The 16,911-nt window shown below is 39.5% G+C and overlaps 1 protein-coding gene across 2 annotated transcripts in view; it reads right to left on the reverse strand.

Moving 5' to 3' along the window:
* Positions 1-16,911, reverse strand: part of Lrp1b (LDL receptor related protein 1B) — a 2,085,328-nt gene that overhangs the window by 1,176,808 nt on the left and 891,609 nt on the right. For both annotated transcript variants that reach the window (XM_087654909.1, XM_087654910.1), the window contains exon 5: positions 1,755-1,883. In XM_087654909.1, the coding sequence (XP_087511035.1) occupies positions 1,755-1,883 (129 nt within the window). The remainder of the gene's footprint in view (positions 1-1,754; positions 1,884-16,911) is intronic.

A 16,911-nucleotide genomic window follows, 5' to 3' on the forward strand; every position in this document is an offset into this window, starting at 1 on the left:
GAAAGGGGAGCAGTGTTTTCATGAGTCAGATTTATGACATTTCATTCCCCCTCAGTATCTTTAATATTGTGTGACTCAATAGAGACAGCAAAATACAGTATATTAATATGTTGAATCAGGACTCTCAAATGAAATCAACACAGAACATGGCTTAATGGTTTTAAAGATCTAAATTACACACCAAAATAATTAGTACCTTGTATATGAAGTTGATAATTCAAAGGACAAAAATCCCAAATATTGAACGAGGTTCTCTTTATGATTTGAATACACATTTTTTAAAAATAATTTGCATACTATCTCAAAGACATGGCAAAACACGTTATGAGGTCTATAAAAGAAACAGCAGCAACTTACAGAGTTTCATATTTCCCTCTTGTAATTTAGTACTTCCTAATAAACGCTCAAGAGAGGTGGGAGGGCAGTCATTGCTTTCTCATTATCTGAAATACTTTATATGAAAACAGACTTAAGAGGAATTAATCAGCCTAGGTGAAATATTGTCTATAATATTCCTGAGCTAATTCAGCAGCATAAGATGACAGTATCCTGTTGTTTCTAGTATATCCCCAAGATACTTGATAAACAATATTTACCAAGGATTTAATTCCTACTGAAAGCAATGTAGAAAATTAGAGCTTACTGGGCTGCAAGAAGCAATAAAAAAGAAGCATTTTTAAACATCAAATTTCAACATCAAAAGATTGATATGTTAATTATATAATTTTGTTTTGAAGAATAAATTCATATTTTCATTTGTACCCCTACATCTCCTCATCATTTCTTTTTCTGCCCTTCCATTTATGTTTACTTTCCTTTCCTATCTCTGAAATTAGAAAGATAAATGGTAAATCATATAGTAAGTAAGAAAGAAAATTGACACTAAACTGAATTAATCTCAGGTCGTAGTTCAGTGATGTTGGGAAAGCATATAGACCACACACACACACACACACACACACACATTAAAATAGATAATATTTGAGAGCATACACCTTTAAACAGAGTCTTCATGGAACATCCCTTTGAATGCTAACCTTGTGGCAGAGCCTTGTAAGAGAATGGAGGAGCCACATGATTTGGATAGCCAAGAGCATCACAGGCTGGAATGTGGAACGACTCAAGGCGAGACCAGTACAGTTGAAGAAGGAAAACAATTTCAGAGATAGACAACAGGAGAGGGAGGAGAAAGGACAGGGGCAGGGGCATGGGATTGGAAAGGCAAATGGTAAGTTAAAATGTTAGGTCCTCAATCCTTCCAGTAGCTCTTGTACTCTCAGGATGGGAAGAAGGTAATAACAGATTTTCAGTAAAAGAGAAGTGAGCTAGGTTTTAGCAGTCTATGTTACATGTGGAGCAGAAATTTTAGACTCAAGGCAAAAGCTCCCAGAACACACTTATATTATATTATTCAGTAAAATATTGGCAGTTAAGATTCAATACTCCCCCCATTTTCTAATTAGACATTTCTCCAGTTGAATGGCTCTTGTATGAATGACAACTATCAAAAGTATTGCTTTGAGTTTCTAACACATATCAATGTGTAAACATGATCTTGCCCTAGTCCACATTGGCTGCACCATAGTGCAAAGAAAGAACTATGAAAAGGAATTAAAGAAAGGCTCTGGGGGTTGGGGATTTAGCTCAGTGGTAGAGTGCTTGCCTAGCAAGCGCAAGGCCCTGGGTTCAGTCCCCAGCTCCGAAAAAAAGAAAAAAAAAAGAAAGGCTCTGGAAGAAGAAAGACTATAACTTACCATTTTTGACTTTGCAAGATCTGTTGTCTGACTGCATTATGTAGCCTTCCACACAACTGCAAACGTAGGATCCGTATGTGTTCTTGCAGGTCTGGCTGCAAGTACCATAAACACTACATTCATCTTGATCTGAAAGAAAAAAATTAGAGTCATTTCAAAGAAAATTTATGATTGGACACTTGACTTTTTATTGAAGAAAACACTTATTTTCAAATAGACAATTGTTTTAAAAGGTGAGATTATTCCAAAAAATTACTTGAAATATTTCCAACTAAAAGTCAAGTTCATTGTTGTCTTAATAATTACGTTAGAAGATTATATTTAGTATAAAATTATTTGCATATGTAAAAGGATACTGACTTTAGTTGTGTCGATCATGTTAGCTACCCAAATACTAGTGTTTTTAATGCTTTAAAATACACTCTTATAAATATTTTTGAATAATTCCAGTATTTAAAGAAATTACTCTTTCACTTTTTTATCTAAGAATTAAACTAGTAGAGGGTTTTTAATCTGAAGATTAAGTGTGATTTTTGAACCAAACCATGTAAACAATCTTCATTATTTTGAAAAGGAAAAACTATTAAAGGTATATTGCAACAAAATAAAAATATCATTTTTATATGTTTAACACTTTATTTTGATATTTGTTATTTGATATTGTTCTGTCTGTATGTCTGAGATGTATATGAGTATATGTAAAACCATGACACACATGTGGAGGTAAGAGGACAACTTACATAGTAGCTTCTTTCCAACATTTGTTTTTATGGGTTACAGTGACTCATCAATAGGCTTCAGATTTGTGCAAAAAAATGCTATCATCTGCTGATCTATTTTTCCAAGCTTCAAGACTTTGCTCTACATCCATTATTTTGATAAATGTCTTCAAAGTAAAACAAAGTTTTATTTCTCCAGTGAATTCACACTAGAGATAGAAACCACCCTTAAGTGAAACTTTAGTGACAGTTGCATGTCTAGTGGTATATGGCAAGCCCAAAAATGTTCAGTGGTATTGTAGAGGATATTTGTCTCATAATATTTTTTCTGGGATCCCCTAAACCTTGTACAGTCCTACAGATCTTTTCCATATATTTCATGATTTCTAATTTTGTTTCTATAGCGCGCGCGTGTGTGTGTGGGGGGGTGTATGCCCATGTGTGTATCTCTGTATGTATTTCTTCTGCCTCTTTTTGGTTCTTTGTTTCACATGTGTGGGTTTTTTTTTTGTTCTATTTTGTTGTGTCTATTTATTTTATCTTATTTTATTATTTTCACATGCCTATTCGTTTTACAAGAGAGTGAAAGAAAAGGTATGTGTTTAAGTGGGTGAAAAGTATGGAAAATGGTAGATTTGGGGTAAAAGAAAAGAAATAAATATATCTTATAAAATAATCTATTGTCAATAAAAAGAAATTTTCAGAATAAATTGAGTATAAGAAATATCATAATTTCCTTAATCCCTGAAACGTACACTAGCATTAGACTCTGCAGATTCTAGCAGGCATTGATGACATGGGGACTTCATGTAAAGGAGTCAAGTGATGCAAGGGTTTGTAAGAGAACTGGTAAATTGTAATCCTGATAATGAGGCAATTTGTATGCTCAGATGGTTGTCCATACTGCATAAAGCATTTAGAAGAGATTAATTAGAAAGGAGCCAGGAAATGATATTTGTTTATGAAAACTAAATAAAGTTGGGTTACAGGTAGATTGATGAATGTAGAAACTAAACTAGAATGCTAATTGAATATTTCAGAAAACTATGGGGTTGCAAACCCCTTAAGCTCCTTTAGTCCACCTCCAGCTTCTCTATTGATGTTCCCATGCTCAGTCCAATGGTTGGCTGCGAGAATCCACATCTGTATTGGTCAGACTCTGCCAGAGCCTCGCAGGGGACAGCCACACCATGCCCCGTTCAGCTATTGTGTCTGGGTTTGGTGTCTGCAGATGGGAATGTATCTGCAGGTGGAGCAGCCTCAGGATGGCCTTTCCTTCAATCTTTGTCCCACTTTGTCCCTGCATTTCCTTTAGACAGGAGCAATTGTGGGTTAATATTTTTCAGATGAGTGGGTAACCCCATCCGTCAACCACAGGCTATGCCTAACCTCTGGATATGTTCTCTACAGGTTCTCTCTCCCCTTTGTTGGGTATTTCGGCTAATGTCATCCTTGTTGAGTCCTGGGAACCTCTTGCTTTCCTGGCATCTGGGATTTTCTAGTGGCTACCCACAGTTCCCCATGCCCTACTGCTACACACCTCCATTCAATTTCCTAACCTTCTGTACCTCTCCCCCATCTCCTCCCACATCTGATCCTGCCCTCCTTTCCCTCCCCCTCCTCTTCTAATTTTTTTTTAATGTAGAGGAATGTGAGCTTGTGGTTTGACTCCATAGGCAGCAAAGAAACAGTTTTTTCAAGATAAGCAAAAAGGGTGGAAACTGAAGGGAACATTAATTAATTCATGAGATGGGATGGATAAATAAGAAAATGAAAAAAGTGAATATGTAAAATTAGGTCTATGAGAATTAATAACACCACTGATGTATTTAAATACAATTAAGAAGTAAGGAGACCAAGTGATTTAATATATACCAGGGATACCTATAAAGATCCATGTTGAGAAATGTAATTCTAATGGTCAAAGATTAAGGAAACGAATTTAAGCACCCCACTGTTGGAGAACAAATAATTCCTTGGGATAATTTAGAGAGAGACTCTCAAGAGACCTGTATCAGCCCAAATGCTTGAATTACCCTAGATGCCTAGAACAAATGAAACTCAAGACGGATGATCAAAATGTGAATGCTTCACTCCTTCTTTAAAAGGGGAACAAGAATACCCTTGGCAGGGAAGAGAGAGGTAAAGATTAAAACAGAGACTGAAGGAACACCCATTCAGAGCCTGCCCCACATGTGGCCCATACATATACAGCCACCCAATTGGACAAGATGGATGAAGCAAAGAAGTGCAGACCGACAGGAGCCGGATGTAGATCGCTCCTGAGAGACACAGCCAGAATACAGCAAATACAGAGGCGAATGCCAGCAGCAAACCACTGAACTGAGAATAGGACCCCCATTGAAGGAATCAGAGAAAGAACTAGAAGAGCTTGGAGGGGCTCGAGACCCCATATGTACAACAATGCCAAGCAACCAGAGCTTCCAGGGACTAAGCCACTACCTAAAGACTATACATGGACTGACCCTGGACTCTGACCTCATAGGTAGCAATGAATATCCTAGTAAGAGCACCAGTGGAAGGGGAAGCCCTGGGTCCTGCTAAGACTGAACCCCCAGTGAACTAGACTATGGGGGGAGGGCGGCAATGGGGGGAGGGTTGGGAGGGGAACACCCATAAGGAAGGGGAGGGGGGAGGGGGATGTTTGCCCGGATACCGGGAAAGGGAATAACACTCGAAATGTATATAAGAAATACTCAAGTTAATAAAAAAAATAAAATAAAATAAAAAAAGAGACCTGTATCAGATTATAAGTGCTTGTTTTCCAAAGGTCTTTCAGTGCAATTTCACAAGGCATGCTCTGTGACAACCTGACTTTCTTTCCCTTGAGAATTTCCAGCAGAAAGAAAAGCCTGAAAAGTTCCAGGAGAGATGATCTCACCTCCAATATGAAAATATTTGCTCCCAAGAATGCCAGTGCTAAATGTCCAGGTTCTTTGTCCCTCTTCCTCCAAGAATTTGCCAGACATTTAAGCTTCAATCAGAATTTTCTATAAATATATTAATCCTTCAAATATTAACAATCTTTATCACTACTATGATGATAATACAAGGAAGGGGAGAAGGAGGGAGTGAGAAAGTATGGAAGGAAGAAATAGAGAAGAAAATGGGAAGTAAGAAAAAGGAGAGAAGATAGAAAAATAAAAAGAAAACAAGAATCTTTTATTGGAGTTCTTGCTTCGGGGTTGACTTCTGGGAAATCCAAAGCTAATAAAGGAATTTAATAAGGGAAAGAGGGAAAGAAAAACACTGCAGTGTAGCATAAGGAGCTATTTAAATTGGAAAAGAATTAATCTATATGGAATTCTTTGCTCTGACTTTGGATTTTTTTATAGTCCTATAATAACCTGAAGTCATGGATGGCTCATCAAAGTAAGTACTTTGGGAAATGGAAAGAAGAGTGTTTGGAGCCTTATCTACAGTAATGCTGAAAGAAATTTAGCTTTGCATTTGTAAAAGTTCACCCCTTGGTTGCAGTAATGATGCTTGCTTAAGTTCATAAACATTTCTAACTTTAATATTATTGGTTTCTATTTTAGTTTTATTGATATGACTGTGTTAATCAGGAGAGAATTGTGATTAATGATTTCCTTTGTCCTTTTAACCTAGGTAGCATATACTGCTGTGACACTTACGCAACTCCACCAACCTGGCTGCAGAAGAAGATGCATGCCATTTCTGATATGTTACATTCTTTTATCCTACAAAGACAAGAAATTGTCTGGAGATACATTTGAATAGAGACGAATGATCATCATATGTGGCAACTAAAGAGTTGAAGGAAAATAAAAAGGAACCCACTTTCTAAGAGCTACTTCAAGTACAATCAGCACATATTGCTTCTGTCTCTTCTTTCAACAGAAGAAACTCAATGTGGCTGAACTTTTGCCATTTGTTAGTAGGTTAAAGATCCTTAGATATGCACCATTTGTTGAAAATGCTTGTTTTTTCTTTTTCTTTTCTTTCTTTGTTCTATTGTATGGTTTTAGTTTCTTTGTGAAACATCAAGTATCTGTAGGTGTATGGCTTTATTTACAAGTCTTTGATTTTACTCTATTGATCAACTGTTGATCAATATCATAAGATTTTTATTACTATTACTCTCTGTTGTGTAGTTTAAAATCAGGCATGGTGATACGTCATTAAATCCTTTTATTGTACAGGATTGTTTTCATTATACTTCTTATTTTTCCATACAAAGCTAGGAATTGCTCTTTCAATGTCTGCAAAGAATTGCTTGGAATTTTGATGGGAATTGTATTGAATCTGTAGATAGCATGTAGAAGAATGTAAATAGATCGATCATGGTGCAATAATACAAGTCCATGTGGATCAAAAACCTCAACATAAAACTAGAGATACTAAATCTGATCGAAAAGAAAGTAGGGTATAGCCATGAGTATAGTGTTACAGGAGACAACTTCCTAACAAAATACCAATAGCTCAAGTCACTAAGGTCAACAATTAGTAAAACAGACCTCATGAAACTGAAAGGCTTCTATAAGGCAAAGGACATCCTCAATAGGACACAACTGCAGCTTACAGAATGGGTAGGCTCTTCACTAGCTCTATATCCAACAGAGCACAAATACTCAAAAGAAATAAAGTACTAAAAAAATTAGACACTCAACTACAAACCCAATTAAAAATGGGGTACACAGCTAAACAGAGAATTCTTAACAGAATATCAGGTGGTTGGGAACACTGACGGAAATGTTCAGGATTCTTACCTGGGTAATACAAATCAAAGCTACTCCAAAATCCCATCATATAGTGCTCAGCATGAAAAATAACAAACTCAAGTGACAGCATATACTGGCAACAATGTATAGCAAAGAGGGCACTCTTCCATTGCTGGTGGGAATTCAAAAACATACAACCACTTTGGAAATCAATTTGTTAATTTCTAAAAAAAATTAGAAATAGATCTACCTTAAGACCAAGCTACACTACAATTGGACATATATCTAAAAAAATTAAGTTCCACAATACCACAAGAACATTTGCTCAAATAACAGTTTTATTTTTAATACTCAGAATCTGGAAACAACCTAGATATCCCTCAACCAAAGAATGGATAATGAAAATGTGGTACATTTAAACAATGGAATACTATACAACTATTAACTATCCTGAGTGAGGAAACTCAGACCTAGAAAGACATGCATGGTATGTACTCATTTATAAGTGGATATTAGAACATCAAGTACAAGATGACTCTGTTGCAGTCCACAGACTCAAAAAGCTAAGTAGCATGGAGAAACCAAGGGAGGATGTTTCAATCTTACTCAGATGTGGAAATAAAATAGACATCAGAGGTAGACAGAGGGAAGCAACTGGAACAGGAGTGGAGATCAGCTGTGTTGGGAGGAGAGAGGACTGAGAGAAAAATGGAAATCAATGTGGAATGCATCTCTAGCCATGACAGTGGTTTGGCATTGGGGAGTCTCACAGAAGTCTATGTAGTTGACCCTAACTGAGACTCCTACCAGTGAGAGATATAGAGACTGATGTGGCTCGCTCCTGTAGCCAGGCAGGACTTTCAATATGCATGGGGCTCAACAACACACCCACAAAGCCCTTTACCCAAAATGTGTCCTGCCCAGAAAATGGACATGGAGAAAGACAGAGATTGAGGGGATTACCAACCAACAGCAACTCAAATGAGACCCATCCTATGGAAGAGAACCAATCACTGACACTACTAATGACACTCTGCTATGCTTGTAGATTGGAGCCTAACATAACTGTCCTGTGAGAGTCCTCATCCAGCAGCTCATGGAAACACATGCAGAGACCCATGTCCAAACATCAGGAGGAGCTCTGTGTGTCTTATAGAAGAATTAGAGGAAGAATTGAGTGAACTGGAGGGGAAATAGATACCACAAGATCTCTAGAATCAACTAAACTGGGCTCATGGCAGCTTTTAAAGACTAAACCACCAGCCAAAGAGCACATAGGGGCTGGACCAAGGCCCTCTGCACATACGTAGAAAATGTGCAGCATCGTTTCCCTGTAAATCCCCTATTCAGTTGATTCTGCGTCTGGTGACTTTTTTTTTTTTATTTTTTATTAACTTGAGTATTTCTTATATACATTTCAAGTGTTATTCCCTTTCCCGGTTTCCGGGCAAAATCCCCCTCCCCCCTCCCCTTCCTTATGGGTGTTCCCCTCCCAACCCTCCCCCCATTGCCGCCCTCCCCCCATAGTCTAGTTCACTGGGGGTTCAGTCTTAGCAGGACCCAGGGCTTCCCCTTCCACTGGTGCTCTTACTAGGATATTCATTGCTACCTATGGGGTCAGAGTCCAGGGTCAGTCCATATATAGTCTTTAGGTAGTGGCTTAGTCCCTGGAAGCTCTGGTTGCTTGACATTGTTGTACTTTTGGGGTCTCGAGCCCCTTCAAGCTCTTCCAGTTCTTTCTCTGATTCCTTCAACGGGGGACCTATTCTCAGCTCAGTGGTTTGCTGCTGGCATTCGCCTCTGTATTTGCTGTATTCTGGCTGTGTCTCTCAGGAGCGATCTACATCCGGCTCCTGTCGGTCTGCACTTCTTTGCTTCATCCATCTTGTCTAATTGGGTGGCTGTATATGTATGGGCCACATGTGGGGCAGGCTCTGAATGGGTGTTCCTTCAGTCTCTGTTTTAATCTTTGCCTCTCCCTTCCCTGCCAAGGGTATTCTTTTTCCTCATTTAAAGAAGGAGTGAAGCATTCACATTTTGATCATCCGTCTTGAGTTTCGTTTGTTTTAGGGATCTAGGGTAATTCAAGCATTTGGGCTAATAGCCACTTATCAATGAGTGCATACCATGTATGTCTTTCTGTGATTGGGTTAGCTCACTCAGGATGATATTTTCCAGTTCCAACCATTTGCCTACGAATTTCATAGACTCGTTGTTTTTGATAGCTGAGTAATATTCCATTGTGTAGATGTACCACATTTTCTGTATCCATTCCTCTGTTGAAGGGCATCTCGGTTCTTTCCATTTTCTGGTTATTATAAATAAGGCTGCGATGAACATAGTGGAGCACGTGTCTCTTTTATATGTTGAGGCATCTTTTGGGTATATGCCCAAGAGAGGTATAGCTGGATCCTCAGGCAGTTCAATGTCCAATTTTCTGAGGAACCTCCAGACTGATTTCCAGAATGGTTTTACCAGTCTGCAATCCCACCAACAATGGAGGAGTGTTCCTCTTTCTCCACATCCTTGCCAGCATCTGCTGTCACCTGAGTTTTTGATCTTAGCCATTCTCACTGGTGTGAGGTGAAATCTCAGGGTTGTTTTGATTTGCATTTCCCTTATGACTAAAGATGTTGAACATTTCTTTAGGTGTTTCTCAGCCATTCGGCATTCCTCAGCTGTGAATTCTTTGTTTAGCTCTGAACCCCATTTTTTAATAGGGTTATTTGTTTCCCTGCGGTCTAACTTCTTGAGTTCTTTGTATATTTTGGATATAAGGCCTCTATCTGTTGTAGGATTGGTAAAGATCTTTTCCCAATCTGTTGGTTGCCGTTTTGTCCTAACCACAGTGTCCTTTGCCTTACAGAAGCTTTGCAGTTTTATGAGATCCCATTTGTCGATTCTTGATCTTAGAGCATAAGCCATTGGTGTTTTGTTCAGGAAATTTTTTCCAGTGCCCATGTGTTCCAGATGCTTCCCTAGTTTTTCTTCTCTTAGTTTGAGTGTGTCTGGTTTGATGTGGAGGTCCTTGATCCACTTGGACTTAAGCTTTGTACAGGGTGATAAGGATGGATCGATCTGCATTCTTCTACATGTTGCCCTCCAGTTGAACCAGCACCATTTGCTGAAAATGCTATCTTTTTTCCATTGGATGGTTTTGGCTCCTTTGTCAAAAATCAAGTGACCATAGGTGTGTGGGTTCATTTCTGGGTCTTCAATTCTATTCCATTGGTCTATCTGTCTGTCTCTGTACCAATACCATGCAGTTTTTATCACTATTGCTCTGTATTACTGCTTGAGTTCAGGGATAGTGATTCCCCCTGAAGTCCTTTTATTGTTGAGGATAGCTTTAGCTATCCTGGGTTTTTTGTTATTCCAGATGAATTTGCAAATTGTTCTGTCTAACTCTTTGAAGAATTGGATTGGTATTTTGATGGGGATTGCATTGAATCTGTAGATTGCTTTTGGTAAAATGGCCATTTTTACTATATTAATCCTGCCAATCCATGAGCATGGGAGATCTTTCCATCTTCTGAGGTCTTCTTCAATTTCTTTCCTCAGTGTCTTGAAGTTCTTATTGTACAGATCTTTTACTTGCTTGGTTAAAGTCACACCGAGGTACTTTATATTATTTGGGTCTATTATGAAGGGTGTCGTTTCCCTAATTTCTTTCTCGGCTTGTTTCTCTTTTGTATAGAGGAAGGCAACTGATTTATTTGAGTTAATTTTATACCCAGCCACTTTGCTGAAGTTGTTTATCAGCTTTAGTAGTTCTCTGGTGGAACTTTTGGGATCACTTAAATATACTATCATGTCATCTGCAAATAGTGATATTTTGACTTCTTCTTTTCCGATCTGTATCCCCTTGATCTCCTTTTGTTGTCTGATTGCTCTGGCTAGAACTTAAAGAACTATATTGAATAAGTAGGGAGAGAGTGGGCAGCCTTGTCTAGTCCCTGATTTTAGTGGGATTGCTTCGAGTTTCTCTCCATTTAGTTTAATGTTAGCAACTGGTTTGCTGTATATGGCTTTTACTATGTTTAGGTATGGGCCTTGAATTCCTATTCTTTCCAGGACTTTTATCATGAAGGGGTGTTGAATTTTGTCAAATGCTTTCTCAGCATCTAATGAAATGATCATGTGGTTTTGTTCTTTCAGTTTGTTTATATGATGGATCACGTTGATGGTTTTCCGTATATTAAACCATCCCTGCATGCCTGGGATGAAGCCTACTTGATCATGGTGGATGATTGTTTTGATGTGCTCTTGAATTCGGTTTGCCAGAATTTTATTGAGTATTTTTGCGTCGATATTCATAAGGGAAATTGGTCTGAAGTTCTCTTTCTTTGTTGTGTCTTTGTGTGGTTTAGGTATAAGAGTAATTGTGGCTTTGTAGAAGGAATTCGGTAGTGCTCCATCTGTTTCAATTTTGTGGAATAGTTTGGATAATATTGGTATGAGGTCTTCTATGAAGGTTTGATACAATTCTGCACTAAACCCGTCTGGACCTGGGCTCTTTTTGGTTGGAAGACCTTTAATGACTGCTTCTATTTCCTTAGGAGTTATGGGGTTGTTTAACTGGTTTATCTGTTCCTGATTTAACTTCGATACCTGGTATCTGTCTAGGAAATTGTCCATTTCCTGAAGATTTTCAAATTTTGTTGAATATAGGTTTTTATAGTAAGATCTGATGATTTTTTGAATTTCCTCTGAATCTGTAGTTATGTCTCCCTTTTCATTTCTAATTTTGTTAATTTGGACGCACTCTCTGTGTCCTCTCGTTAGTCTGGCTAAGGGTTTATCTATCTTGTTGATTTTCTCAAAGAACCAACTTTTGGTTCTGTTGATTCTTTATATGGTCCTTTTTGTTTCTACTTGGTTGATTTCAGCTCTGAGTTTGATTATTTCCTGCCTTCTACTCCTCCTGGGTGTATTTGCTTCCTTTTGTTCTAGAGCTTTTAGGTGTGCTGTCAAGCTGCTGACATATGCTCTTTCCTGTTTCTTTCTGCAGGCACTTAGCGCTATGAGTTTTCCTCTTAGCACAGCTTTCATTGTGTCCCATAAGTTTGGGTATGTTGTATCTTCATTTTCATTAAATTCTAAAAAGTTTTTAATTTCTTTCTTTATTTCTTCCTTGACCAGGTTATCATTGAGTAGAGCATTGTTCAATTTCCACGTATATGTGGGCATTCTTCCCTTATTGTTATTGAAGACCAGTTTTAGGCCGTGGTGGTCCGATAGCATGCATGGGATTATCTCTATCTTTCTGTACCTGTTGAGGCCCGTTTTTTGACCAATTATATGGTCAATTTTGGAGAAAGTACCATGAGGAGCTGAGAAGAAGGTATATCCTTTTGCTTTAGGATAGAATGTTCTATAAATATCCGTTAAGTCCATTTGGCTCATGACTTCTCTTAGTCTGTCGACATCACTGTTTAATTTCTGTTTCCATGATCTGTCCATTGATGAGAGTGGGGTGTTGAAGTCTCCCACTATTATTGTGTGAGGTGCAATGTGTGTTTTGAGCTTTAGTAAGGTTTCTTTTACGTATGTAGGTGCCCTTGTATTTGGGGCATAGATATTTAGGATTGAGAGTTCATCTTGGTGGATTTTTCCTTTGATGAATATGAAGTGTCCTTCCTTATATTTTTGATGACTTTTAGTTGGAAATTGATTTTATTTGATATTAGAATGGCTACTCCAGCTTGCTTCTTCTGACCATTTGCTTGGAAAGTTGTTTTCCAGCCTTTCACTCTGAGGTAGTGTCTGTCTTTGTCTCTGAGGTGTGTTTCCTGTAGGCAGCAGAATGCAGGGTCCTCATTGCGTATCCAGTTTGTTAATCTATGTCTTTTTATTGGGGAGTTGAGGCCATTGATATTGAGAGATATTAAGGAATAGTGATTATTGCTTCCCTTTATATTCATATTTGGATGTGAGGTTATGTTTGTGTGCTTTCATTCTCTTTGTTTTGTTGCCAAGACGATTAGTTTCTTGCTTCTTCTAGGGTATAGCTTGCCTCCTTATGTTGGGCTTTACCATTTATTATCCTTTGTAGTGCTGGATTTGTAGAAAGATATTGTGTAAATTTGGTTTTGTCATGGAATATCTTGGTTTCTCCATCAATGTTAATTGAGAGTTTTGCTGGATACAGTAACCTGGGCTGGCATTTGTGTTCTCTTAGGGTCTGTATGACATCAGTCCAGGATCTTCTGGCCTTCATAGTTTCTGGCGAGAAGTCTGGTGTGATTCTGATAGGTCTCCCTTTATATGTTACTTGACCTTTTTCCCTTACTGCTTTTAATATTCTTTCTTTATTTTGTGCGTTTGGTGTTTTGACAATTATGTGACGGGAGGTGTTTCTTTTCTGGTCCAATCTATTTGGAGTTCTGTAGGCTTCTTGTATGTCTATGGGTATCTCTTTTTTTAGGTTAGGGAAGTTTTCTTCTATGATTTTGTTGAAGATATTTACTGGAACTTTGAGCTGGGAGTCTTCACTCTCTTCTATACCTATTATCCTTAGGTTTGATCTTCTCATTGAGTCCTGGATTTCCTGTATGTTTTGGACCACTAGCTTTTTCCGCTTTACATTATCTTTGACAGTTGAGTTAATGATTTCTATGGAATCTTCTGCTCCTGAGATTCTCTCTTCCATCTCTTGAATTCTGTTGGTGAGGCTTGTATCTACAGCTCCTTGTCTCTTCTTTTGGTTTTCTATATCCAGGGTTGTTTCCATGTGTTCTTTCTTGATTGCTTCTATTTCCATTTTTAATTCCTTCAACTGTTTGATTGTGTTTTCCTGGAATTCTTTCAGGGATTTTTGCGATTCCTCTCTGTAGGCTTTTACTTGTTTATTAATGTTTTCCTGTGCTTCCCTAAGTGTGTTCATGTCTTTCTTGAAGTCCTCCAGCATCATGATCAAATATGATTTTGTAACTAGATCTTGCTTTTCTGGTGTGTTTGGATATTCCATGTTTGTTTTGGTGGGAGAATTGGGCTCCGATGATGGCATGTAGTCTTGGTTTCTGTTGCTTGGGTTCCTGCGCTTGCCTCTCGCCATCAGATTATCTCTAGTGTTACTTTGTTCTGCTATTTCTGACAGTGGCTAGACTGTCCTATAAGCCTGTGTGACAGGAGTGCTGTAGACCTGTTTTCCTCTCTTTCAGTCAGTTATGGGGACAGAGTGTTCTGCTTTCTGGCGTGTAGTTTTTCCTCTCTACAGGTCTTCAGCTGTTCCTGTGGGCCTGTGTCTTGAGTTCACCAGGCAGCTTTCTTGCAGCAGAAAATTTGGTCTTACCTGTGGTCCCGAGGCTCAGGTTCGCTCGTGGGGTGCTGCCCACGGGCTCTCTGCAGCGGCAGCAACCAGAAAGACCTGTGCCGCCCCTTCCGGGAGCTTCAGTGCACCAGGGTTCCAGATGGTCTTTGGCTTTTTCCTCTGGCGTCCGAGATGTGTGTGCAGGGAGCAGTCACTTCTGGTTTCCCAGGCTTGTCTGCCTCTCTGAAGGTTTAGCTCTCCCTCCCACGGGATTTGGGTGCAGAGAACTGTTTATCCGGTCTGTTTCTTTCAGGTTCCGGCGGTGTCTCAGGCACAGGGGTCCTGCCGCTCCTGGGCCCTTCCCCACGGGAGCCCAGAGGCCTTATACAGTTTCCTCTTGAGCCAGGGATGTGGGCAGGGGTGAGCAGTGTTGGTGGTCTCTTCCGCTCTGCAGCCTCAGGAGTGCCCACCTGACCAGTATGTTGGGTCTCTCTCTCACCGGGTCTGGGAGCAGAGAGCTGCTGCGGGCCGGGATCCGCGGGTGTGGGACTTCCGGTAAACACAGATCGTGCCCGGTCCTAGAGAAATTCTGCTTTCCTGTGTCCCAAGCTCACCAGGCAGCTTTCTTGCAGCAGAAAATTTGGTCTTACCTGTGGTCCCGAGGCTCAGGTTCGCTCGTGGGGTGCTCCCCACGGGCTCTCTGCAGCGGCAGCAACCAGGACGTCTGGTGACTTTTTTGTTTGTTTGTTTGTATGTTTGTTTTCTTTTCCCTTCTTATATCAGATATTTATTTACATTTCAAATGTACTACCCTTTCTTGGTTTCCCCTCTGGAAACCTCTTATTCCATACTTCCTCTCTCTGCTTATGAAGGTGCTCCCCTGCCCACTCTTGCACTCCCTCTTTCCTCTCCACTGTGGCATTCCCCTACAATGGGCATAAAAGCCTTCACATGACCAAAGACCTTTCCTGCCATTGATGCCTGACAAGGCCATCCTCTGTTATATATGCACTGCAGCCCTGGGTCCCTCCATGTGTACTCTTTGGTTGGTGGATTAGTCCCTGGGAGCTCTGGGGGATCTGGTTGATTGATATTGTTGTTCTTCCTATGGGGTTGCAAACCACTCTAACTCCTTCAATCATTTCTCTAACTCCTACTTTGGGGTCCCTGTGCTAAGTTCAATGGTTAGCTGCAAGCATCCTCATCTTTATCAGTAAGGGTCTGGCAGAGCCTCTCAGCAAGCACTTCTTGGCATCAGCAATACTGAGTGGGTTTGGTGGTTACACATGGGATGAATCCCCAGGTGGGGCAGTCTCTGGATGGCCTTTCCTTCAGTCTCTGCTCCATATTTTGTCTCAATATTTCCTCCTGTTAGTATTTTTGTCCCCCTTATAAGAAGGACTAAAGCATCCACAATTTCTTCTTCTTTCTTGAGCTTCATGTGGCCTATAAATTGTATCTTCAGTATTCTGAGATTTTGGGCTCATATCTATTTATCAATGAGTGCATACCATGTGTGCTTTTTGTGATTGGGGAACCTTACTCAGGACAATATTTTCCAGTTACATCCATTTGCCTATGAATTTCATGAAGTCATTGTTTTTGATAGCTGAGTAGTACTCCATTGTGCAGATGTACCACATTTTCTATACTCATTCCTCTGTTGAGGGACACGTGGGTTCTTTCCAGCTTCTGTCTATTATAAATAAGGCTGCTATGAACATAGTAGAGCATGTGTCCTTGTCATGTGTTGGATCATTTTTCAGGTATATGCCCAGGAGTGCTATAGCTGGGTCCTCAGGTAGTATTTTGTCTCATTTTCTGAGGAATCTGAAGACTGATTTCAGGAGTGGTTGTACCAGCCTGCAACCAACTGACAGTGGAGGGGTGGTTCCAGTTTCTCCACATCCTTACCAGTATTTGCTGTCACCTGAGTTTTTGATCTTAGCCATTCTGACTAACATGAGATGGAATCTCAAGGTTGCTTTGATTTGCATTTCACTGATGACTAACGATCCTGAACATTTCTTTAGATGTCATTTGTTATTCCTCACTTGAGAATTCTTTGTTTAGGACTGTACTCCATATTTTAATAGGGTTACCTGATTCTCTGGAGTCTAACTTCTTGAGTTCTTTGCATACTTTGGATATTATCCCTCTATTGAATGTAGGGAAAAGATCTTGTTGCCTTCTTTTGGATACATTATCCTAGTTGGATTGCCCTCCACAGTGTTAGTCATTTGAATGTTTGCTATTTGAGAGGCATTTGGGGGGTTGGGGATTTGGCTCAGTGGCAGAGCGCTTGCCTAGGAAGCGCAAGGCCCTGGGTTCGGTCCCCAGCTCCGGAAAAAAAAAAGAGGCATTTGGGAAGTTATTTGAGAAGGCATGCTATTTTAGAAGCATTTTTTTAAATGAATGATGAATGAAAAATGAATATAACATTTTTTGTCATTGAGAACATCGATGTCTACAAGATTCATACA

Source organism: Rattus norvegicus, chromosome 3 (genome assembly GCF_021556685.1).
Source record: "Rattus norvegicus strain SHRSP/BbbUtx chromosome 3, alternate assembly SHRSP_T2T, whole genome shotgun sequence".
In the NCBI taxonomy this organism is placed as follows: domain Eukaryota; kingdom Metazoa; phylum Chordata; class Mammalia; order Rodentia; family Muridae; genus Rattus; species Rattus norvegicus.